The following is a 25,983-nucleotide window of genomic DNA, read 5'->3' as shown; positions in this document are numbered from 1 at the left end:
GAGAGCCAGCTCCTCCACGGGTTATTACCCAGCCTCCTCGGCTGGAACGGGGGAGCTTGCGCGGTCACTGCTACAGTGGCGATCACTTCTGGAAGAAATGCAAATGTTAGCAACGTACTGGAGCAATAGAATGGGAAAATTTCACCCCCCCCCCCGCCTGACCTCTCCCATCTTGTTCGAAATTGCTTCGCGCCGAGACTTGGAGACGCCAGCTGAGGGAGGGGGAAAGATGGGGGAAAATGGAAGCTGCCAGCAGTGCCCATCCTGTACCGCTGTGCTTTAAGGCTCGAATGCTTGTATACAACCCTGAGTTGTGTACAGGAAGAGATGAGTCATTCATGCGTCTCCCTAGCGTGAATCTTTAATTACAGAAGTTTTCTCAACCGGTTAGCAGAGGTCAAACGGGTTACAGCCGCCACGGAAATGACTGTAAGATCCACTAGGCACGGAATAAACACCACAAACTGTTTAAATGTGACACCGAACAATGCCTTATTGAGCAATAAGAATGAAAGACCTTGCGTCGTTTACAATTCAAACAACTCGAGGCAGCTCTGATGTCAATGAAAGGCGACCGGATGCTCTCTGATGAGATGGAGGTAGAGGAGTTTATTGAGATATGTGCATCTACGTTGGAATTCTTATTTGCACAGATCTCTCAGGCCATGCACAGCACAGCAGACAGCACCTTGCAGTGTAGGCAGTACGTAACAGAATGATGCAATGATAATAAATAGGAATGCCCAGAACAGTAAATACTTTGTAGAGAGCTGTAAATATGTCGTAGTGGGGAAAAAAAGGAGCCGAAGTCAGAAGTGCGTAGTGCAGAGGTGGAGTTCTGAGGCAGCGCTGGTGAGGTTCCCCTCTGATGGGGAACAGTAAGGCCGTGAAGGTGAAGCAGGGTGTGGGAGCTATCAGCTGGCGATTCATTCAGACTGACGCAAGAGGCTTGCAGTTGAGGCACAGGGGTGCCTTTGGCATTTGTGTCTCAGAAAGGTCTGCTTTGGCTCTGAGTGTGTTGTGCCTGCTTTGCTCCTCTATTTAGACAGCAGTTCATTTGCATTTGTTTAATTAGCCCTCTGACTGACTGGTGCAGTAAGACCCTCTTAGCATACAGCCCCTTGGGGTGCTGTAGGGAGATGCCCAGAATAAATCTCCTGCAGATTTGGCCACCTTCCACTGTACAGCAGCGCTGCTGCTACACTGGGCTCTCCAGTCTTGGTCTGGGGGTTCAAGGCGGCACACAGCATGCAGGCCAATAGAGGCGAAGGGGCGAGGATCTGCAGTGTCGTAGGCTATTGGATTTGGACATGGCTCTGGGGAGAAAGGAGCATCAGGAGATCTGAATGTACAGAAGATCTAATGTGTTACTGCGCAGAGACCCGCTGCAGCCCAGTGGTTCTGTGTTACTGCCGTTTGCTGTGTTCTGTAAGTTTCAAAGAGGAAAGGTGCTCCCCTACCCTACACACACTGCCTGCAGTGTCAGGTCTTTTTCTCATCCAGGACTAAGGGAGTCAGTGTTCTGACCCGTGTGAAAGAACATCACATATCGAGGCTGTGTGACTGCAGGAGTTCTGCAGGCTTGGAGGCTGTGCGTTGTGCCTTTTTGGAATAAAGCTGTCAGTGCTCTTCTGACCTCCCCAGGTCTGTGCATGGCTGTGTCCTGACTCTCAGCTCTCGTGTCTCAGCAGCTTGAGGCCCTGCGCAATGAGGCTGATCCCTGCCTCTCCGCCTGCAGCCAGGCTAATGAGCGCTGCTCTGCAGCACTGCAGCCCCCTGTCTCTCTGCAAGGCTGTGCGTGGTGCTCACATGGCGAGTGCTGGACTGCGTGGCTCCCAGATTCCTGTGCCTCTGTGCACATTTGAGCCCTGCCCGATACCGCACTTGTCTGTGGGCGGTTTAGCGGCAGTTCTGATGTGGCTGAAATGAATCCTCTCTGCATCGCTTCAGGGCAGGCACAAACTGAACCCGTCACCTGCTTCCCCTGCTTGTAAAATACCCTGTTTTATTTCAGCGCTCTGTATGTTTCCAAGCTTGTGCTTTTCACCCCCAGAGGGTTTCAAACCTCTTTCAATATAGAGGATTTTGTTTTTTTACAGTTGTCAAAGCTGAACTATGTGATCCAGAAATATTTGTGCAGGAGGATGGTTAATCATACAGTTGAGAAGCCCTTTGCGTGACTTACAAATCAAATATTTTGATCCCTCCCCCCCCCATGTGGCTGAACATATCAGACCACACACAGCTACAGCAGAGGTCACAGGTTCTGTCCTGCAAACGAAGAGCTAAAGAATCGCCCTGACTGCCAGAGCTACTGCTTTAACTTGGCGAGTGGAGCTATTGAGCGCCACTGTTCAACTGGCCTGTCATGCCAAGTGCAGTTATCTTCACTGGAGCTGATGGTCAGCAGACCTTATTAAGTAGAGCAGGTTAGCTTGTGGTTCATATGATACAAAACCATGCTGGTATACAATAAGACTACAGTACTCAGCATCCATCCACAGCACATCTCTCACAAACCCGTTTATTTCCAGTCGTGAAGCTTGGATAACTTTGTTCTGTTTTTTGGACTCTGGGTACGCATGCCATTATGTGCACTGCAGTGCTGCCTTTGGCGTGATCCACCGAAACCCAGCCAGGTCTCCTTTCCTGTGCCACGAGTTTTAAGAAGAATAGTTATTAGCTACAAAGGAACAAGTACAGCTTAATTCTGCTCTGAAAACTGGATCGGACTTCAACAACATTTCAGCTGTGGAGCCTTCTTCAGGTGTGTGAAGAAGGCTCAGCCCTTGTAGAAGGCTTAGCAGCTGAGAACGTGTATCTTTCCTTTATTTCTCACTGTGGAGTCAACATTGGCTCATTCCTGTGCAGTCGATGCATGCTGTAGCAGATCCCCACTCGAGTGTTGTAGTCATTACCTGCTATTGCTACTGGTGATGAGAAACTATTCAGTGTTGCCCAGCTGGCCAAGTTTTTTAAATGCTTGGTGCATCGGTCTGGTCCTTCCCCGGAGTCTGCTCATGTAGAAAGGAGATACGTGATAGGTAAGAAACATAGGAAGGCAGATGGATTGCAATTGCAAAAGGAAGATGGTTGCAGTTAAAAACACAGTATGGGTCTGTTTCAAAGGGAGGTTTCTAGGAGGTGTTTGGTGTGGGGTGACCGGACTTCTCCAGCCCCGTCCTGCTCGGTCGGATGGCTTCTGTGTCCCACGCACAGCGGGCGGGCTCCAAGGGCGGGTGACGTCACCAGGCTGCCGGGGTATACGAGGAAACGTCAGGGAGCAGGAGGGCTTAGCGACTTTTTAGTCCTATTGATCTGATTAGCCCAGACTTCTTTATCCTGGTTCAAACGTGGATAAACCCCCAAGGATTACAGAGGACGGAGCGGAGCAGCCCTCAGTCGCTGGGCCCTAACGTGGCCCTGAGCCGTGTGGATTGGGGGGTGTGTCAGCTCCGTGGATCGCGGGGCGCAGTGAAGTGGGCCGGGCCGGGCCAGAGCCAGTCCTGCCTCTGAGAGGGCTGAAGGGATGTCCTAGTGAGACCCCCAGTGTAGGTAACAATCTGTATTAACTTTACAAACACTAAGAATTCATGTTGCATCTCCAGTTAGTGATCCAGAAAGAAAGTCTCTGATGTGGTCAGCGCAGTTGAGCTCGAATCTGGTTTTGCCCTTTTATACCAGGGGTGTCCAGTCCTGGCCAGTGGAGGGACACTGTCTCTGCAGCACCTGAAGAGCTAAACTGGTCCAGTACCCAGCTACCCTCCTGGGCTGGGATCTGACTTCCTGCGTAAGGTGCCTTTTTAGGACGAGAATCATCTCTGATCACTGTACAGAATAAAATCAGGTGAAAAACAACAATGAACTAACCTACCAGTGAAAGGCTAAAAGTATAACCAGAACAGCAATCCCGTAGAGTAACATTATATTAAAAATAAATGAATAAAATAAGGTGAGTGCAGTTTATATAAGGGCTCATAGTCCTGGAATAAGCACTCAATGTAATGCATTTTAAATGTCAAGTATTGTCATGTAAACATGAGAAAGGTTACGGATGAAGTATGTTGTTGGATTATTCTGGCTCGTTTGGTTGCCATGGGCTCATTGATCTAAGGATCTCATCCGTTTGTTTCTTACGTATGTTGTCTGTGTTTCTGTTACCGGTTTGTATCTTTCTGCCTTGCAAATGATTTCAGCCTCTAGAAATAAGGGAAAATTTTGCTGTATCCATTTTTATTTTATTTGCCTGGAGCAAAGATTTGCCTGCCACACGGTTTGGAGAGGATAAGTTTTAATTTGGCTTCCTGGTAGCGTATAAGGGGACAGGGAGGGTGGGGGCAGAGTGTCAGCCTGGTCCACTCAGCGGGGCTCCCTCTGCCCTGGGGGCGAGGATGTCTGGATACAGAGATAATGCGCACCAACAATAAGCCCAGAAAATATCTGTAAACTCTAATTTGAACGAGCAGTTTGCCTAATACCATTTCACATCCTGAACGCTGCCGTTTCTTCTGCTGTAAATTCCCACTGGAGCAGTTTTCTTTAGGGGGATGGAAATGAAGAAACGCTTTGAATTTCTGTCTGCTGGGCTCAGTGGAAAAAGATAGCGATGCACAGCGGCCCTCCTGCTTGTGACCGGCCTTTGGAGTCTTCTTTTTCCTGTAAAAGCCCGCGGCGGCGTGACAGGGCTGCGGCGAGCTCGTCCTAGATTCCGTCAGGCGATGGGAGTGGCCGTGGAGGAGCTGGGGTGCTCTCTCTCTGTCTGTGCCATGGCATTCCTGCAGCGGGGCAGATGCCATCTGCACCGCGGAGACACGGAGAGTTACAGAGAATCCCAACAGCTCAACACTAGTCCTGTAAAAAGTGCCAGCAGGTTTGGGCAGTGGAAGCTCTCCATCTGATTTATAGCTCCCGGAATGGGGTGGGTTCGGCTCGCAGATCTCCTTGTGCGCCTTATTTCGAGGTAGCGGATGCAGTGCAATACCGGCTTGTCCCTGCCGAGGGTCTGACCGAGTCACCGCACACGGGAAAGGGGTGTTGGCTCCGCAGCCGGAGTTGCAAACTTGGTTCCGTTCCTGTCCCCCCAGTCCCGCCTTTAGAGGCTGCCTGCCCGTGTGGCGCAGAGGCAGGCGGGAGCTGTGTTTAGGAGGGGAGATGAAAGGGGTTCAGCTGGGTCGGCTCTGTGTGGGAGTGCCATGTGTTCCCTGTTAACGACTGGCCGCGCTGGGCCGGCTCTCAGGCCCGGCGGCTCTGGAACCGCAGAGCAGAGCGAGGGCCCCTGACAGCTGGAGGATTGGCCTTTGCCCCCCTGCCCGCGTTCCCTGGCGAAGAGAGAGACTGAAAGGATGAAAGTGACGCGCACATTTTTGTGGGCGGCTAATTTTAAGCCTGTGAAAAGCGGCCCGTCCAGGGAAATCCACAGTGCAGTGTGGTGTGTTTGGGGAATTGTGTGTGTGTGTGGGAGGAGGGGGAACATTCCGGACAGCAAGCCCTGGGAATGTGGTCAGTTTGTCTGCAGGAATCTGATCACAAAGCCTTGTTGTGATTTTAATTCATTGTGTAGTTTGCAGGCACGTTTCTGTCTAGAGCTGTGATTTGCTATCTCTCTGTTAATTGAACTCCACTTTTACTTCTCTGCTTCTAGCTGCATTTCTCTCTCTCTGCTTCTGTTCCGTCCTCCTCTTTCTCCCGCCACGTCTTGCTGGCACACAGCTGCTCTGCCTGTCACCAGTGCTCGTTCGGCTGACAGGAAACGCAGGCTGGGGGGGCAGGAAGTGACCTCACAATGGCTGTCTTTATTGAGGAGTCTGGGCTCGAAGTCGGCAGCGCTGGATTTCCTCTTGGCACCACGGGCCCATTCCACATGTGCGCACAGACACAGGCGCACACATGCTCGGTTTTTCCACACTCATGAAAATGTGTTTTAATGATGGCAGCTGCGGTGCGACTGATTCTTCCCTGTGAAGACAGTCGAGTCAGTCAGTGAATGTACAGTTTCCAAAACGCTTCTAAACACTGCAGTAAACTTGTGAACTTCATCTCTTGGCTCCTTCTACAGAGACCCACTTAAGGGTTGCAGTCTTAATTAAAATACCAGTGGAAAAATCAGCATATTTTGCTTGGTTGAGTATCAGTGTATATGCAGTGCTTTCTCATTCTCCTTAGTTCTGCATTGCCAACGGTTTTCTCTGTGACCTTTCCAAGCCAGAGCTGTCAGCTGACGGTTGAAAATGACACACGAGTCAAGTCAGAGGTCATATTCGCGAGACAGTAGCACAGGCCTTGCTAGCAGAGCATCCCGGGGACCTGGGAAATCTTACGAGCTTAGAAATTCACACATGGCACTTGCAGACCACCAGACGGGACCCCTTTGCTTGGAGGAAATGATTGTGGCTCCTGGGGAGCATCAGTGAGAATTTGTGGCTCGCATTTCAGCTCTGCAGTTTCTGTTCCTGTCTGTACTACAGCGTGAGAATGCAATGGCAAGATAAATAACAGTAATGCAGTTCCCTATGTGGTTTTGAACAAGCACAGAAAATGCTGTACAGTATGTTTATATAGTTCTGCAGACAAGCAGCAAGTCTACATTTTACAGTCCTTTGCAGAAGTGTACAGCACTCACCAGATGTCTACATTTTGTTGCTGTCTGAGCTGGCAGTTATGTTATTTTCCGGATTTTATATTTAGGATCAACACGATCTGTCTGAAACGGATTCAGCTGAAAAATACTGATAGTATATAAGTTAGATTTGTAAGGAATATTTAGAAGATTCTCAGTTGCATAACTATTTATTTATTTGTGACAATACTAAATCAGTTCAGCTATAAGATAATAGTTTGAATGGGTGTAATCTTCACTGTGTGTAAGCAAGGTGGGTTAACTTGACTTCATGGTAAATGCATTTATCTCTTAGGTTCCTTCAAAATATGGAATTTCGAGCCACCACTCATAGTGATCAGTAATTGGGCCACACACACTAAGTAGTTTTAAGAACCTCTGGGAAAAAGTGGTAGAGGCACGGATCAGGAGAAGGTTGCTTATTCCTTAGAGAGCCAGAAGTCCATTATAAAGAGGTGGAATGTGTATTCTACCAGATTCCAGATTCTGAGTGACCCAGCAAGCAGGAAAGCTTGCTTGAGTCTCCCGAGAATCTTAAAACTGGATTGAAAAATCACACTTTAGCAGGGTAGCGACCAGAGCAACACTGAAGACCAAAGACAAGAAGAGAGTGGTTGTATTTAAATGGCCCAGTTAAAGACTTGACTTGAACCCAGCAGATGTGTCATGGCAGGGGAATTGGGAAGTGCAGTCCTTCACCTATTCCAACAAACATACCAGAACTGGAGCAAAGCTGGTAGAGGCAGAGCCAAACATACAGAAGTCGCTTCCATTAATGCTTCCATTAAGCACGGACTTAGAGGGCTGAATATTTATGCAGTGGGTAAATTTCATATTCAGCCTCTTTTGGATATAACAGTAGTCTGTTTAATTACACATTTCGGTTTGAAAATGGTAGAAATTCCTTGTACTTCTCAGAATTAGTGACAGGGGAGGAGTACTCCTCCCGGCGCTGTGTGTGTATGTAGAAATCTCTTGCGTGAAGTGAGCAGTTTTCCAAACGGTTGATGTGTTCGCTTGTATTAAAAGGGCATCTCGCTGACGGGCCGTGGTCCTCGCAGGGCCTGGCCGAGCTCTCCCAGCGCTCTCCCACCCGCCCCTCTCCCCAGCTTCCTTCCAGGCGCTGAGGAGAAGACGTTACACACCAGCTCCCTCGGTTATCCCCATCTGGGCTCATTTACAACCCTCACGCTTCATTACCTGCGAACAGCCGCTCAGTGTGTGTGTGTGTGCGCAGACCCACCCCCGGCCCAGCTCTCACACTGTGCCTCTGTGTCCTGGCACCACACTGAGTGCGAGGCAGGCCACATGGCAGGGGGTGTGTGCGCATCGGAGCGCAGCCGCTGGCGCGCGTGGCGGACTGGCCACCAGCGGTGTCGGTGTGCAGTAATAGCGCAGCCAAGGGCGCCTTGTGCTCACTGAACCAGAAAGCACTGCGGAAGAGAGGTGGCAAAGCATCGGCCTACAGACATCGAATTGGTTGTGCTTGAAGACATTGTACTCTTTTTTTTGGGGGGGGGCGGAAGAACACAAAAAAGGGAAGTGCTGTAGATCTGAGAGAGAGAGAGAGAGAGAGAGAGAGAGAGAGAGGGCCTGTAGGTCTGAGAGAGAGAGAGAGCCTGTAGGTCTGAGAGAGAGAGAGAGGGCCTGTAGATCTGAGAGAGAGAGAGAGGGCCTGTAGATCTGAGAGAGAGAGAGAGGGCCTGTAGATCTGAGAGAGAGAGAGAGGGCCTGTAGATCTGAGAGAGAGAGAGAGGGCCTGTAGATCTGAGAGAGAGAGAGAGGGCCTGTAGATCTGAGAGAGAGAGAGAGGGCCTGTAGATCTGAGAGAGAGAGAGAGACTGTAGGTCTGAGATCTCTCTGTAGATCTGAGAGAGAGGCCCTGTAGATCTGAGAGAGAGAGCGAGCCTGTAGATCTGAGAGAGAGAGCGAGCCTGTAGATCTGAGATCTATCTGTAGATCTGAGAGAGAGCAAGCCTGTAGATCTGAGATCTATCTGTAGATCTGAGAGAGAGCAAGCCTGTAGATCTGAGAGAGAGAGCTCTATTGTATGTCTCTATGCCTCTGTTGTAAATGCCTGTAATATGTAGATTTTATTTTACTTTTTTGTTTTGTTACATGTTAATTTTATTATTTTTATTTGCTTTGGCAACACTGATTGTACCCATCGGTCATGCTAATAAAGCACCTTGACTTGAAAAAATTGAAAATTGAATTGAGAGCCTGTAGATCTGAGAGAGAGGGTCTGTATATCTGAGATCTGTCTGTAGATCTGAGAGAGAGGGCCTGTAGATCTGAGATGTCTGTAGTTCTGAGAGAGAGAGAGAGCCTGTAGATCTGAGATCTGTCTGTAGATTGGTTGGCTGATGACACATCAGTCAATCTGTCAGTCACAGTGACAGAGTTGGGGAGCAGGTCTCCAGGAGAACAGGTGGGTTCTGAGTCTGTAGGATTATTTGGCTCCTGGGAACAGTGAATGTCTGGAGCTGCTCTAATTATCCATTAAGCTGTCCACCTGAGTGCAAGTCAATTACTGCTGCTCCTGTGGGGACAGGGGCAGTAACAGAGTATTTTTAACTGGGCTAACCTATTTTTAAAGTGCTTTATTCAATTATCTAATTCCTGGCTCCCAGTCTTGTCTGGCCATCTGTGTAATGATATTGCTACACCTATTGTCTTCTTATAGTGTGTAGTAGGTTGGTTTTATGTACAGTATTCATGAAATCATTTGGCAAACGGTGGTATGACCAATGTGTGGCACATACTTGCACCTTTTAGAAAAAAAAAACCTCTTGCGATCAAATTTGCAGCAATATTTCACATTTCTATGTTGCCACACTGGGTTTGACGAAGCATACTGTATATTTAACCTGGCTGAAAAAGAGTTAATAAATATGACCTTTAAGTCATATTGAGAACGGTCATTCTCAATAGAATTGGCTGCTTGCAGTGACCTGTGGTTCTTATTACACGCACTCACGCACACAGTGGAGCAGAGAGCTCTTGAAAAGGAAGACGGTAGAGAGACCCGAGCCCCCCGGAAGGGAGGAAGCGCCCTGCACCTTCCCCTTGAGCGTCCACGTCAGGCCCCGCCACGTCAGGGCCGTCAGGACAGACACGGGCGAGTTTTGCGTCTGCCGCGTTTCGAACTTGGCAGTATCCGGCCGGTGTGTTTTCCAACTGGAGCGTGGCGGGGCTCTGTGAGGGGAGGCCAGGGTAGAGGCTAATGAGCTGGAACGCGCCGCAGTGAGGTGGGGGCGCGTTGCCATGGTGACTGGAGGTGCCCACGGCGCGGTGCTGGAAAGGCCTCAGCAAACCGAGGGAGGAGTGGGAGAACTCGGACTTCTCCGCTCTCGCTGTGAGGCTCCTGGAGAGCCATTGGCGAGCGCCGCAACGGTGTGTACAGGCCTTGAGGTGGTGTAACGCTTCTTGATGGGGCGGCCTGAAAACCATTTACATGGTAGCACGTCTTATAGGTAACATTTCCTTTTTGTTTTTTTGCCGATAACGTATGTGCAGAAATGTGCGTTCTGTGCCCAGCGGTTTCCTTGGCTGGGTGGGTATTCTGTATTACAGGGATGTGGGGCAAGGGCGCAGCTGTGATCCGGGGGTGAAGTCACGCAGAGTCCTGGTCCTGGAGGCTGTAGTCAGGCTCGTCCTGTGCGATCGGAGCCATGGTGAGGCTCGTGGCAAGAGACAGGCCTTGACATTTATGCAGGCTGATGCTCTGTTCTCAGACCGAGTACTGTGCAGACACCCATACAGAATCTGAGCAACGGTGCGCTGGGTGTGATTGTCCTGCACTCTCATATCCAGGACAGAATCCCGGAAAATTGGGGAAATTTAATCTTGTGGAAATTCAGTTTGGATTCAGAATGAGTGCAGCAAATTTTCAACAGCCGAAGAAGTGTGAAAAGTCGTTGATTCTTTACTCCTTCATGACGTCATGCACTCCAGCATGTGATGTGGTGTGTAGGCAGAGGATATCGTTTCCTGAGTCGGTAAAAGCTGAAGAGGGAAGGGTTGGTATTTTGCTTCTTTTAAAACAACCTGTGGGATTGCAGCCGTCAGGATTGGGCACTCAGCTCTGTCTTCTGTAAAACCAGCTGAGGGCATTTTCTCATTTTCTCCTGTGCAGCGCTGAGGTCTCCTAGCAGGTAACTAATTAACAACCTACATTTCAGCAGCTCTTTCTCCTGTGACAAGACTCCCGCTGCCGTGTCGTTTCATTAAGGAGCCCTATTGGGGTCCGTGCACTAGCACTGACTGGGCCTCTGACCGCTGACTGCTGACCTTGGGCAGTCAGTGACCAGTAGGACTGACTGCTGTGCTGTAAGTGGTCTGGAGTCCTTCGCAGGGAAGACAGAGGGTCCATAAATGAGCCCCTGTCGGGATGTGCAGTATGAGAGGGGAGGAGATCTGATCGCTGGTCTTGGGTCTGAGCTGAGGAGAAAGAGGGAGAGGTTTGAGCTACTGTGAGCATTTCTTGATTCCTGATCATGCCGTCTTCTCTTAACGTCATGACAGGTCTGTGTGAAGATACGTTTTACGTTGCAGAGTGTGAATCTCCTGACCAAAGATGATCAAGCAGTCAGGTGTGAGGGGTTTGCTGTGCTGTCTCACTTTATTGTGTGAGAGAACTAAGTAGGTCCTTTGCTTAAAGCTGTAACCCCAGTCTAAATAACAAGTGGTTGGAGTCCCTGAATCTCACAGAAGATAAATTCGCTTCATTGCTCTAGAGTAAATCTTTGCAATAGTGAATGCTCTTTGGCTTTGCCCACATCTTGGTGCAGCTGGAAATCTCCAGGATGAACTCAAACCACACATTGGTTTGGACATATTGGCTATTGTCAGTGGCATGTTATTGATTGCATTGAAGATGCCAATTTCCAGAGGTCACCCAGCTGCTTGCAGTCTGTGCCAGTGCTGTGAGAGAGATGGCCCAGTGCAATTTCATGACTGATGTTATATTTCCAGCGAGTCAGTAGTTCCTTTACTTCCAGTAATGTCTGATGTGGCTGTGTATTTGTCTTAAAACATCTGTGTTCTGTCCATTAGTGCACTCACAGCGGTACACTGATCGCCCTCACAGCCTTCATATTCTGTTTGGCTTGTAGTCAAATCATTATAATTATGAGGACTGTTCAGCTGTGACAGAAACTGAAGTGTAAAAATGATTTGCACCATAAGAACTCAGGACAAATGTAAAATGGCGGGATAGGTTCTAGGAGTCATGCATATTCTTGCAAAACAAGTATTTTAGTACATTTATTTGTAATACACTAACAGTGCACAAAATAAAAGGAAATTCATGCAGTATTAAGAATACAAAATAATGCACAGGATAATTCAGTCTTCCCTTTCTTAGCTCTGCTGAGCAGCTCTGTACAGGTGTTGGTCAGTTGTTTCTGCTGTTTTTCTTTGGGAGGGGGGTCCAATTACACTTTTCATTGTTGCTCCAGGCAACATTGCAAAGTAATGCAATCCACTGATAAAGACCCTAATATACTACACTAATATAATACACTATATACCTTTCATTACATTACAGTTCTACACTACAAACGAGTGCTGACAGGTCTGCTAGTGCACTGTCCATGTCTAAGTGTGCAGTATGAACACAGTCAGGTGGTGTTTGTGCCTGGTGGACTGGAGTATGAGATCACTGGGTCTGCAGTACGAGGTACAGTCGTGCCATGAGTTTGGCGTCTGCTGCCTCACGCCCCGATTGTCAGAGCAGCAGGCAAGGAACAACGGATTGGGGAAGGAACAGATTGCAGGACGCAGCTGTACAGAAATCACCTGTTTGTTTTGGCACATGATGAAATTGTGTTTGTTTTTTTTTTGCGGCGTGTGTTCTCCTGGCCCGGACTCCTCCTCACTGCCTCTCCCTGTGTGACCAGGAGTGTCTGAGTGTCCGAGTTCCTGACGTGTCGCTCTCTGTCCCCCCCCCCCCTTCTCCCCTCAGGACAGCGACATCCAGAAGAAGATCGACTACGAGATCCGCATGCGGGACGGGGCCTGCAAGCTCCTGGCTGCCTGCTCCCGGAGGGACCAGGCGCTGGAGGCCGCCAAGAGCCTCCTGACCTGCAACGCTCGCATCATGGCCTACATGTCCGAGCTGCAGAGGATGAAGGAGGCGCAGGTCATGCAGAGAGTGGCCCGCAGGTCAGGGGGCACGGCCGGGGGGACGGGGGGCGCGGGGGGCGCCCACAGTTTCTAATCCACCGCACGTCCGTCATCCCAGCAGCTCATATTGGGTGTTTCTCAGAAAAAGGTGGCTGTGATCAGTCACAAGGGGTCCTCCTCAGCCTGGAACAGGGAGCTGCGTTAGCGTCAGAGCTGGAGCTGAAATGTGGTCTTCGGGATGGACGTTTGACACAGCAGCCTGGTCTGGGGTTTGTGGCGTCTGGAAGAATGCCTGCGTTGTGCAGTTGCGGCACTCATAGGGCAGGACCGCCTGACCGCAGCTCCTATGGCTGTACCTGTACCTCTTTATACGAGCGTAAATCGTATAGCGAAAATCTGTAAAAAGATCAGCCTGTTTCCACTATTTCTTATGGGGTTAAATTACGATCCATTCCACACCACAAAAACATCACCCCCTACTTTTACTTTTTTCACCCAAAAATGACAAAAGAAAAAAGAATAGTAACTAAAGTTTATATTGTGGATTGTGTTTTGAGTAATAAATAAACTGCCTACCTAGTTAGACCTCATTAATCATACCTACAGTAAGTCCAGTGCTGTACTGTACAGTAACCACTTCGATTGCTTTTTGTGTAATGACACACACACACACGCACAATTTTATTTTTCCTAACACCTTTCGGGTCCACTCTGCTGGCTGTGTGAGCTCTCCCCTGCACTTGTTAGTGGAATGGGATGCAAACACTCGATATGAAACGAGTCGCTTTCCTCTTTCACTCTATATATTTGGCGGCGATTTCGAAAATTTTCTCTGTATCGCTTCTGGGTAGTTTCGAAGCTGCCTTTCGCTAATCGAAGTGTGGGTAAAAATGCAAATGCTTCATAGTATCACATTTTATGAAAAAGTACACGTGTTAAAGAGGTCCAGGTGTGTTTCCCCTGAACCCACCAAGCGTGGGGCCGAGGGGAGAGCGGGCTCCGTGGCTGAGGGCTCCTGTGTGCTCTTGCAGGTCCTCAGACGCTGGGCCCATGGACGACCGGCTGCCCTGCAAGGCCAAGGTGGCGATCTCAGGTAAGCACGCCGGGCTCACCACCGACTCCGCTGGCTGGCTCTGCCCAGACCTGAGCCTCCATCACAGTGACGGGGCAGGGGGACCCCTCAGTTCTCACCCCTCACCCCTCACCCCACCCAGCGAACACCGTGCCCGAACTCTGCCCTCACCGTCCCGCCCCTGCGCGGCTGGGACTGCGCTCTCTTTTAAACGGGCACGCCGCAGCACAGGGTCGCCAGGCATCAGCAGGGAGTTCCACACTAACACGAGAGACGGGCAGTGGTTTGCCTGCGCTGCCTATTTCTGTGGAGCAGGGGGAGGGTAGCAGGAAAAACGAAGAGGCTCACTTCGCCATGAAGAACAATAAGAAATATGCCTCACATCGGCATTCTTCTGTTCCTCCTCACATCTGAAGTGGATGCAGAGCCGAAAAACATTGTTTTTCTTTGCTTTTTCGACTTTTCCCCCGTGGAGTTTAAGTTCTGCACGACGCTTCGCAGCTCACGCACTGCCGCAGCTCCTCTCCCAGACCTCGGCAGAACTGCCAGATTCTCCGAACATGGCTTCAGGGGCCAGGCATCCCGAGAGCGCTCTTCAGAGCGCGTCAGCGGCTCAGGCCCGTGGTTGTGGTGCGCGTTATTTGCCGAGTGTGGACAGCGCGCTCAGCAACCCCCAGTCTGGCGCACCGAACAGCTGTCACTGCTGTTGGGACTCCTGCGCGTCTTAACACATTAATAGGTTGTAATGAATTTGTCTCGACTCGCGCCGCCGGGGTGGGGTGTGGGGCAGTGACAGTGACAGAAGAGATTTCGGTGATGACCCCTGCGGGTTCCCCCTGGGGGGGCGGGTTAGTGAATCGGGTCGTTAACAGATCATAATTAACTGCTCAGTGGCAGCAGGGGGGACAGTAATGCTTTCTGTTTGGCAGACTGCAATAAGCCCCCCCCCCCCCCCCACTGCTTTCCGCGGGATCACAGCCAGGGGACAGACCCCCGCTGAGCTGACAGACAGCCCCGCTCTCCTGCACGCGCACTCCGGGGTGAGTTAGAGATGGATGCAGTTGCTCTCTGCTCCATTAGGCCAGGCTCCAGGGGGAAGGCACCTCGCTGGAGCTGCTGGAGACGGAGCAGCAGTAAGCGCAGCTGGGCGTGTCTGTGTCGGCGAGCAGTGACTGAGTGGGCTGGCAGGCCTGAGGCTGCAAGCCCAGAGTGGCATACAGGCAGGCAGACCATCCTTCGTTTCTCCCTGCTGGGCCTTGCACCACACTCCCACCTGCAGGTGGCGACGTAGTACAGGCCTGCGCTCCGGTCTTTGTGTCTGGGTGTGAGGGGGCGAGTCTGTGTGGGCGGCTCTGTCCTGTCTCTGAAGTGAGCCGAAGGGCCAGCTCTCGAAAGGTTTGCTTACCGCGCTGAGCTAACGACTTTTTTTTTTTATCGTGGAAAAGAAACCGGGGATTTGTTGTTTCTGATTTCTCCTGAAACGTTCCTCTAGTCCGTGTCTCCCCTTCCAGAAGAGTGCTGAAAGCAGTTCACAAATACTGGATCCACCTGAAAGATGATGCCCAGGAAAGCCGTTGCTCAAACACGTTTGAGCTTGAGTCTTTTAGCGCTTCATTAAACACTTAAGAGCAGTAAATAAATGGCAGCGTGTCTCGTGTTGCCTGTAAAGCTGACTCGGCGTGCAGCAGTTATGGGACGTCTTGAGCCAGCCAGGGTCTAGCTAGTCGGGGTGTGTTTGGGACGGAGTGTGGACAGTTTTGTGACACTGTCATTCCCTTTTCAGATCTGCGCATCCCGCTGATGTGGAAAGACACGGAATATTTCAAGAACAAAGGAGGTGAGTGGAGCTCTAAGGTGCTGGGGTTTTAGATCTTTGGGGCACTGGGGTTCTCGGGTTCTCAAGTTCTGGGGCTCAGGGGTGCTGGGGTTCTCGGGTTCCCTGGTTCTGGGCTCTGGGGTTCTTGGGTTCTCAGGTTCTGGGCTCTGGGGTTCTCTGGTTCTGGGGCTGCAGGTTCTGAGAAGAGGGATATCAACCTCCCATGGGCTGTAGGCTACATGTCAGTTGTAGATCTACAGCTGCTGACAGGGCAAATCACAGCTCCTGTTCTCAATCTTCTGATTGAGTAGTTTGCAGTAGAATTGCTCAGACATAACTCCCTGTGCAATGAAACTACTGGATCGTTAAGAAAATATTGCCTTGAGCAAAGAACAGGGATGACTGAGTGACATGCAGCGTTGATGCAGATCACACAGTTAACACGACATATGCAAAATGTAAACAGTGTCAACAAAAGTATTAACTGAACTACATCTGCTTCTTGGAGTCTTCAGTTAACTAGCAGAGTGCCCTGTGAGCCGTGGAAACAGCACTAAGTGGATGGAATCAGAGCAGGCCTTGAGGTCAGAGCTGTGCAGCCCTGCTGTCTGAGCCCCTTGGCTTCACAGAGAGCAGTCAGTTGCTGGCGGGGGGCAGCTCATGGTCCATTTCTTGTTTGCAAGCACTGTGTCAAAGGGCTTCATGAAGGCAAGTCAGTGAGTGAGCAAGCTCAGCTAATAAATAGTTAAGTACGGAACGAATGCTTTTTGAATTAAGTCTAATTGGTCAATTGATAAAGGGCAGCAGCTCATTCTCCACTGCTTTCTGGGAGACTTCAGCCAAGATGTGCCATCTGTCCATAAAGTATGTTTAATTTAACCACTAGACATGTTAGTTAGGGTTTTATCTGATGAGGAATCATGCGTTTGTCCTTTTCAATTAGTCAGGCGTGGAAATAAACGCACTAAGCTGCCGTCAGCTGGTTGCGTGCTCATCAGCAGCTGTGCTCCATGCGTATGCGTGCCAGTGACAGGGGAGACTTCTCCTGCGCTGTCTCCTTCGGTTCTTGAGGTAGTTGTTGAGACTCTGAGCTCACGGCAGCGCCAGTGCATCGGTAGGGAATGGGAGAGGGTTCTGTGGCAGGCTAGCGCTTCCTGCGTGAAAGGAGGAATGTCTGCACGGGCTGCTGGTTATTAATATCGACCGTCTGTAGCGCTGTCTGCTGGGGAGCCTACGTGAAGCACCTGGCCAGGAGCCCAGACCCAGAAACCAGTGTTCCCAGCCCCTTACATGACCCTTACCCCTCGACCCCATTGCCCCCTGAAAGGAGGCACTTGAGCTCTTGCCAATCTTGCCAAAGAGGTTATAGGTTGCAGGTTTGTATTGGGAGCACAATACACCGTATGATTGTGGCCCTGGGCATTTTCTTCATTTGATGTTCTGTTGCTGAAAGTTAGGTTTTGTCATTCTGAGATCTGCAAATAGCTGAAGCAGAAGACCAAATACGTTCCTGTAATTCTTCTGATTTGGTGTTCTCCAGGGATTCTTCTTGGGAGCCCTTTTCCGGTACTCCCAGTGTGTTCCACATCCTTTTTATGTTCCGATTGCACACAATGTGTTGTTGTAGGGCTGCTGCAGTCATGTGGGTAAATTTCATACTGAAATCGCAGACTTCACAGTGATCCCTGATTCTGGTCTTTCATTTTGAAATTGCTTTTGAAAGCCCTGCATGTGAAGTATCACAAAAACATCTTTCTTTCCTTTGTGTGAAACTGTGTAATACCCTCTTTTTCTGTTCCCATTGTGAAGAAAGTTGATTTCATCTAGAATCAGCTGCCAGAAATCCCTCAAAGGCAGTACACTGTCTAACGAATGAAATGACAGATTGTACCTTATTTAGAATTGAGTCCTTGTTAATTCCTTGGCACACAGCCAGCCATTCCTTCCTGTAGCCTCTCTGCTTCGGCTGCCAGTCAGATTTTCCAACCAGACTCCGTGGCTCAGCCTACCAGCTTTCTGATTCAGTGATGACCTTTGAACCTTCCAGAAGGTGTCTTTTTTTTTACCGCGTTCTTGCTCGTCCGTTCAGGTTTTCCTGAAGCTCTTGAGAGCCCATTTGGAAGGCTGGCTCTCAAGCCACTTTGCAAAGCCGTTCTTGGTGATCGTTGGTACCTGAATCCCTGGCACAGTGGGCACTCAGACAACTCACTGCAGAATCGCAGTCTCTCCCCCCCATCTCTCGCCGGCTCTCTCCGGACTCTCTGACCTCCCACACGCATTGCTCTCAGACCTCCTGCACGGCAGCAGTGGACACCAGTAGAAGTCCAATAAGGTTCTGGAAGTGCATTGTCCAAATTTGTGCAGTCCGTCCTATGACTGCAACCACAGAAACGTGCAAACAGTAGGGTATCATGTCTCCTGAACCCTGTTAGCCAAGTGGAATAAGAAAGGGGCTGATCTTTACAGAGTAATGCCTCATTTGAAGTCCAGCTGTCAGTCTGCACACTGACAAAGTGGAAAAAAGTCTAGTCGAGTAAAAGTCTAGTGGTGACTGAACGAAATCCAAGTAGTCGGGATTAAAGATCAGTGCGCCGAATGTTTCAGGCCTGCCAGAAATAAGGAGTTGGAGTTTTGGTGGCTGCAACTCATTCTTTGCCATAAATATGTAAATCCATAAGTGCTATAATCTATTTGTGAACTTTTTACTTTTGGCTAAGGTACTATTAAGAACCGCAATGAAAGGCGACAATGAGTTTTTCTGATTCCTGGTGTGCGAATCCGCCCCCAGACTCGGACTCCAGCAGGGTCAGAGTCACAGGGGGTTGAGCTCCACTTTCACGTCCTCGGTGGCAGAACGATGCGGGAGAGTGAGACTGCAGAGCTGACCACTTCTCGTGGTGCAGAAATCACCGCCTGCCTTCGCTGCCAGGTCAGATACCAACTCGCCCTCTTCCAATCCAAAGAGCTGAGCTGGCATGACCGATGGATTGTAGTTTGGCCAGAGCAGTAACAGTAAACAAGACATTGACATTCACAATGAAAGGTTATCATTCAGGACGCTGACTTTCTGTTCCTTGGGCTGTGGTAGGAGCTCACTTAACTTGGCTGCAGCTCTGGTAAGTCTCTCACACTCTCTCTGTCACTCTCCTCCTTCCTCTCACTCTCGCCATCACTGTGCCTTTCACTGTCACTCCCTCAGTCTCACTATCGCTCATGCACCCTCTTCCTCGCCAGCGCACTCTCACTCTTTCTCACTCTGTCCCTCTCTCACTCTCTCGTTCTCTGTCCCTCTCTTGCTGTCTCTAGCCCCCTGACCCTCTCTCACTCTCTCTGACCCTCTCACCCTCTCTCACTCTCGCTGTCCCTCAGAGCTGCACCGCTGTGCTGTGTTCTGCCTGCTGCAGCTGGGAGGAGAGATCTTCGACACAGACATGGTGATGGTGGACAGGACGCTCACCGACATCTGCTTCGACAACACCATCGTTTTGTGAGTCTCCCTTCTGCCTCACTCCATCGCCCCTGTCCTGACCCCTGCTGGCTGTGCCCTTGTCAGTGGCCGTGCCAGCCCGTCTCCAGTGTCCCAGTGTCGGGCGGCAGTGCTCACCGCGCCGCTGTGTCCCTGCAGCACTGACGCCAGCCCCGGGTTCCAGCTGCGCGTGGAGCTGTACAGCTGCTGCACGGAGGAGGACTTCTCTGTGGGCAGCGCGCCCCGGAAACTCGCCAGCAAGCTGAGCAGCTCGCTGGGGCGCTCCTCGGGGAAGAAGGTCCGAGCCGCGCTGGAGCCGGGGGGCGGCAGCCCCGTCAGCAACGGGGGCAGCAGCCCCATGCTGCTGCCTTCGCCCACGGTCCCGTGAGTACCCCGGAGCCCTCCGTCCACACGGCCGCGCGTTGTACGTCGGGCACTGTCCACCTGACTGACGTGCGGTCACGTCCAGTTTGACAAGCTGTCCCCTACACTCACACTCCGCCACACGAGGACTGACAGAGACGTGCGCCTTCACCCACCGGCCAGCTTCTACCCACTGATCTAGCTCATAACCTCCCTCCCCCAGCCCGGATGTCCCCGATCTGGTCTTGCCCTCCGACCTGACCTCCTGATTTCACTTGTTTGGCCGTTGTGTGTGGTTTTGTTCTCAGGGGTCCGAAGTATCACCTCCTGGCGCACACCGCTCTGACGCTGGAACACGTGCAGGACAGCTTTCGCACCCACGACCTCTCCATCTCCGGCAACGGTGGGCTTCCTTGGGGCAACGGGGCTTCTGCACTGCTGTAGATCCTCATGTGCTTCTGCTTTATGCGAGCATAAGTCATTTCTGTCACTTATGGACAGGAGTAACAAGGCAGCTCCACAGAATTTTATTTAACATTATGTAGCACACTGAGATACCAGAATGTTAAACAGAAAACATTGCTCAGTTCTCTGGGCTAACGGGACATTCACTAGAGAATATTGCTCAGTTCTTTGGGCTAGCAGGACATTCACTAGAGAACGTTGCTCAGTTCTCTGGGCTAGCAGGACATTCACTAGAGAACGTTGCTCAGTACTCTGGGCTAGCAGGACATTCAGTAAAAAACATTGTTTAGCGCTCTGGGTTAACAGTGTTCACTAGAGAACAGTGCTCAGCGCTCTGGGTTAACAGTGTTCACTAGAGAACAGTGCTCAGCGCTCTGGGTTAACAGTGTTCACTAGAGAACAGTGCTCAGCGCTCTGGGTTAACAGTGTTCACGCGAGATCACTGCTCAGCGCTCTGGGTTAACAGTGTTCACGCGAGATCACTGCTCAGCTCTCTGGGTTAACAGTGTTCACGCGAGATCACTGCTCAGCGCTCTGGGTTAACAGTGTTCACGCGAGATCACTGCTCAGCGCTCTGGGTTAACAGTGTTCGCGCGAGATCACTGCTCAGCGCTCTGGGTTAACTCCAGAACCGGAATGACCCCCAGTCTCTGTGCCATTGCAGAGGAGTGCTCCTACTGGCTGCCTCTCTACGGCAGCGCGTGCTGCCGCCTGGCCGCACAGCCCCTCTGTATGACCCAGCAGATGATGAGCGGCTGTCTGAGAGTCAAGGTGAGTGTGAGCTCGGTCGGGCGGGGACCAGGGATCTGTACTTGGGAAGAGGACCGGTTCTCTCTAGCTGGAGCTCCAAAGCCAAGGGGTAGAGAATGACTATTCACAGTTTAAGAGTGAATAGCCTTATCAGTTTCTGCTTGAATTATAACTCAAGTGATCTTCAGAATGGTCAGCAGAGAACAGACACATGCACCAGATAAGTATTTCACTAGTTTAACTATAATTATGCCAAAACTGACTCCTCTGTATACATGTAAGTGGTGGTTTTGTTGCTTTACGTTTTATGTGCTCTTGTATCGGTGGAAGTCGAATGTGCTTGTTTTCAGCGAGATGTGTTTAAATTCTAGTAGCTCTCTTTAACTGCTCTTCCTGCGTCTCCTTCTCTTCCCCGTCCTCTCTGTCTCCTTCCCTGTGTCCCACAGCAGCTCGGGGGTGATCACCCGAGCTGGACAAAGATCTACGGTGTCCTGAGAGGGACAAACCTCTCCTGTTACCACCGGCAGGAGGATGTGGAGGCCAAGGTGGAGCCAGCCTTCACTATCGCCATCAACAAGGTGAGCACCGGGGAGGAAAACGACCCACAGGCCTTTCGAGACTGGATCTGAAATTTAGGAATTGTCATTTTAATCTCGAGCTTGCTTGGTGAATAACCCCCTTTTTAAATTGTCAGAAAAACGGAAGTGTCTCTGTACAGCATCCCTGCAGTGCTGGTAAGGATTGCGAGTTGTATGGACTGTTTCTCCACAGTTCACTGTGGTAAAACTGTGGTCACTGGCAGTTTTCTGGACACTCCACTCAAAGCACTATATATAGAACCTAATTTTAATTAATTTACTTTTGAGAGGCAGGTCTCTGTCTGACATACTGATGCTTTTTTTCTTGCAGGGGAATTTATTCGGTATTTATGCATTTGTACTAACAAGACAACGCCGTTGAACCGGTGTCAAGAGACCGGTTTCCGAGAGGCCAAATAACTTTTTTTTTAATGATGTGCTGTCCTCTTGTGGCACCAGGGTATATTACATCAAACAGAAATGTTAATGTTAATGTAGCTCAAGAGATATGATGTAACTTTTTGGAAATTTGTTCTTGACATCACCACACAAAAACCATACTCAACAGAACATAAATATACATAAAAAACACAACAGTCCTAGATATGCACCAGTACATGTACTGTACGCTTATCTAGCCCCGACCGTATTACACTAGAGAAGATAAGATCACTTGATTGGCCATAAACAATTTCTTGTATTAGGAATTTGTCTTTTCGCATACCCCAGCTTGCTCTCCATGAGACACACAGACACGAGAGAGAAGCTGGGGGTCAGAGTGAAGGATCAGCCATTTATACGGCGTCCCTGGAGCAGTTGGGGTGAAGGGCCTTGCTCAGGGGCCAAACGGAATAGGATTCCTCTGCCGGCGTGGTATACGAACCGGCAACCTTCCAGCCACAGGCTCAGATCCTTATCCATAGAGCCACCGCCCCACCCGGGAGAAGGAGTTTGCCTGGCCAGTACAGGCATCGATCCCGCGACCTTGGTGTTATTAGCACCACGCTCTAACCAACTGAGCTAACTGGCATGACACTAATCCGATACCTTCATACAGGGAACAGTCACTTAGCTGGGTTTAATATAGCAGAAAGAGGCGTCAACATTAACGACGAATATGATAGATCATTTTAATTATCTTTGAAAATACATTTTGTTTTTTGCCTGTTCTGAATAGAGGCATAAAGGCAGATAAGTGGTTTTCTCATTTTTAAGAGGACCTCTTGGATTAGATGTATCATAATGTTTAACGTTAATAATTTTCAATTATTTTTTTATGATAAGCATTTCTCTGGCATTCGGCATTCTTTTCTCCTAAGTGTTATTTGACTTCCTTTGTAAAACCACGTAAAGGTGTACCTATAAATAATAAAGCCTCATCTTTTTCCTCTGGGCTGTGCAACTTGCAGAAAAAAATAAAATGAAGTGTTTCTTCCTGTAGGCAGGGTGTGCCTGGTTTCTTCATAGTGCAATTCCTGTGGTTTTCACTGGAATACTGATAGAATCTGAAACAACTTCATTCCTGCTTCACACTGTGTAGCCTGGTCTCCACAGTGAGGTTTTGGCAGCTGTAGTTCCTTGTGTCCACCAGGGGGCCCTGTAGACATTGCGCTGTGTTATTTCGAGATGAGTTTAATTCGTAATAAATGTTAATATTCCCAATACCTAGGGTTGTCATAATGAAAACAAATATTTCCTCCAATTTCTAAGATTACCCTGTGCTGTTTTACATAAAAACAACAAGAGTAACTGCATTTAACTTTTTTTTCCGCCTTGGCAAAGAAACAAAGACAGTGACTGACAGCTTCATCTCTCTTTCCCTGATTGTAATCTAGATACCAGCCTTTTTGATGCCAATACACATAATTAATCTTCCCAGTGCCATCCTTGCACGATGCATTGTTAATGTTTTCTGTGTTGGGCAGTGGGCTCGTCTCCAGACTCAATATCTCTGTAAGCGAGCAATGTGTTATCTCCTCACCCGCCTTTATTAAGAGCAAAAGAAGAGAGCTTTCTTAAGGAAGATGTGATTAAGGAAATATTTAAGCTTTTTTATGGATGTGAACAGTGAAATCTAGCGGTACTGTGAAGAGAGAGAGGAAACGTAATGCATGATGGCATCAAAGTTTGTCCCCGTGCCTTTTCAGCAGTCATTGTTTTCACTGCTGGGAAATTCACTAAACGTGTGCAGGATACAAGGTGCGAGTGAGTTACCCACACAGACTGGGACAGGAGGCAAGGCCGGGTGGGGGGTCCGAGGAGAGATTTTGTCTTTCCCCTGCCTGTACATCATGCCTTGTCTTGTCATTCTCGCACTGACCTGCGTGTGTGTGTGTGTGTGTGTGTGTGTCCCAGGAGACGCGGATCCGTGCCACGGAGAAGGATCCCAAGAGCAAAGCACAGAGCATCTCCATCAGCAACCAGTACGGCAGGGAGGAGGTGACCCACACGCTGCTGGCCGACAGCCGGGAGGAGACGCAGCGCTGGATGGAGGCGTTCTGGCAGCAGTTCTACGACATGAGTGAGTAACCGCCCGCCCGCCAGGGTACTGCTACTGCGACCCGGCCTCGGGTGTCTGAAACCCTCCAGGAACCTGGTGGGGTCACCCCGGGGGACCTGTTCTGAATGAGCAGGGAGACGGGAACCAGCATTTAAAACCAACCACAGGAAGCTCTTCTTTACCCAAAGGGTGGTGGGGGTGTGGATCGAGCTACCCAGCCGTGTTGTTGAAGCTGATACATTGGTTTCTTTCAAGAAACATCTGGGTGAGATCTGATCAATTAGCTACTACCTCCCACATGGGTTTTGAGTGGTCGAATGGCTTCCTCTCAGTTGTAACCTTCTTATTCTCTTCTGCTCATTTGTGTATCTGTGCCTGTTGCTAGACTTCTACCTTTTACAGTTACTTTCTGAAGTCAGGGGTCAGACGTTTGGTAGCCTGGGTCTGTGGCGAGGAATACTAGCCAGACGCTGCTCCTGAAGCCACTGGCGAGCTTGTAGATGGAACATCTCACGTTAACGCCACCTAAAAAGGCAAAGACAAGAAAAAAATTTAGTTTGTTTTGTTAATGTGTGGTGTCACGCAGGTCTTGAAATCCTTGTCACGTTGCTACGAGGAAGTCAGAATCAGGTGGAACATGTCGGGACAGCACTGCTGGCACCTGTCGCTTAAGGAGAGCTGGATCGTGGGGCTTTGAAAAAAAAAGACATTCCCCAGATAAGAGCGCCACGATTTCAGGCAGGTGTGACATGGATGCAGGCGGCCCTGCCTCTCTCCCTCCTCGGCACATGTCATTCAATAACCAGAGCCCCCCAGAAACCCGACAAGGAAACTGGGGGCGTTGTGCCATTTTTCAAGAGACTGTTCTAGGAAAGCAGAGGTGGGGGCGTTTCAGGAGAAGAGATGAAGAACCTAAACTGTACATAAAGAGTGCACATCCAAGAAAACTTTTTATACTTACAACTCAAGAGTTTTTATCTTGAAAATAAACTGGTTTTGTAGCAGGTACAGTGACGTTGGACAGATAGGACATGAGTGGATTCCTTATTCTGATTTTGACATTTCTCGCCAATAGGATTGGTCTACAGGGGGTGTACCTTGAGAGTCATATTCTGGTAGCTCTAGTATTTAATCAGGTATATCCCAGTCAGTCATGAATGATTAATTAATCAAACTGACACCAGCTTTTTATGTTGTATAGGGCATTAATTTTCTGAAAACCTCCAGAAATACACTGGTACAGCACGTTCCTTTCAGCGCTCTTCAGGGTAAGGTAATCTGACTGGTCTTATTAAACTCGTAGCTTTGGTGTTTTCCAGTGTGACACTGGCTCATTCTCCCTTCAGCGCCTGAGCCTCAGTGCTGAACAGGAGTCACATGTCTAAACCCCAACAGAAAGAGCCCAAGTATTGCTTCAGTATGTATGTGACCCCCCCTCTGCCTCAAGGATACCCACCAAATACCCCAAATTAAAACAAAATCATACAAAAGTTAAAAATAAGTTTGCGAATTGAGCAAAAAGTATCATTTGGGTGATGTAATTAGTGGAGTACTGCAGGGATCTGTACAGGGATGCCAGTACAGTGAGTCAACGAGTTCAGTTTGCAGACGATACGGAATTAGGAGGATCAGCAAATATGGTGGAAACAGCAAGTGAAATCCAGAGAGGTTCAGATCAAATTCAAGACTGGGCAAACACCCGACAGATGATGTTTAATGGAGATAAGTGCATGGTATTACACGCAGGAAGTAAAAACGAAATAAAAGGCACTGCCCAATTCACTTACATCTCACAGACGACGTGGGGCAGCAATTAAGTAGGTAAACGAAATGATATAATAAGTGGTTAAAAGTGTAGAATGTAAATCAAGGGCTGTTTCAATATGTTGAAAGTGTAGAGTGTATGTGTAAGACCTCATTGAGGTATGGTTTACAGTTCTCTTTGGTCAGGTCTTCAAAGAGGTGTGAAGCCTTAGAGCTAAAACTCCTCTGTGGAGGTGACAACCGCTGATACTGTAACAGCTTCTCACCGAGCCCCCCAGAGAACTGCCTGCTAACAGGGCAGAGGATATTTCTGCAGTCACGTGGGCCTGGACGCGCGTGCTTCTGGGGAGAGACTCGCGCGGCTGTAGAAAAGCTGCATGTATTTGCCTTCCTTTGCAAAACCTCCAGGCACAGTACGTTGGCGGAGAAGAAATTCTCCTTTACAAGTGACGACCTGGAGACTC

At 49.5% G+C, this 25,983-nt stretch overlaps 1 protein-coding gene across 12 annotated transcripts in view; it reads left to right on the top strand.

Moving 5' to 3' along the window:
• LOC148673777 (rhotekin-like) overlaps positions 1-25,983 on the top strand; it is a 108,641-nt gene that overhangs the window by 58,346 nt on the left and 24,312 nt on the right. For 9 of the 12 annotated variants that reach the window (XM_088630583.1, XM_088630585.1, XM_088630591.1 and 6 more), the window contains exons 2-10: positions 12,585-12,784; positions 13,777-13,838; positions 15,601-15,654; positions 19,003-19,120; positions 19,259-19,483; positions 19,771-19,865; positions 20,592-20,698; positions 21,124-21,255; positions 23,611-23,776. In XM_088630583.1, coding sequence (XP_088486709.1) covers positions 12,585-12,784; positions 13,777-13,838; positions 15,601-15,654; positions 19,003-19,120; positions 19,259-19,483; positions 19,771-19,865; positions 20,592-20,698; positions 21,124-21,255; positions 23,611-23,776 — 1,159 coding nt within the window. Of the gene's footprint in view, positions 1-12,584; positions 12,785-13,776; positions 13,839-15,600; positions 15,655-19,002; positions 19,121-19,258; positions 19,484-19,770; positions 19,866-20,591; positions 20,699-21,123; positions 21,256-23,610; positions 23,777-23,943; positions 24,319-25,983 lie in introns of those variants that run through there. The other 3 variants (XM_088630584.1, XM_088630588.1, XM_088630595.1) reach the window with 2 other exon arrangements.

This window comes from Lepisosteus platostomus, chromosome 4 (assembly GCF_059453375.1).
Source record: "Lepisosteus platostomus isolate fLepPlt1 chromosome 4, fLepPlt1.hap1, whole genome shotgun sequence".
Lineage (NCBI taxonomy): Eukaryota > Metazoa > Chordata > Actinopteri > Semionotiformes > Lepisosteidae > Lepisosteus > Lepisosteus platostomus.
This window is presented reverse-complemented; position numbering and strand designations above follow the sequence as displayed.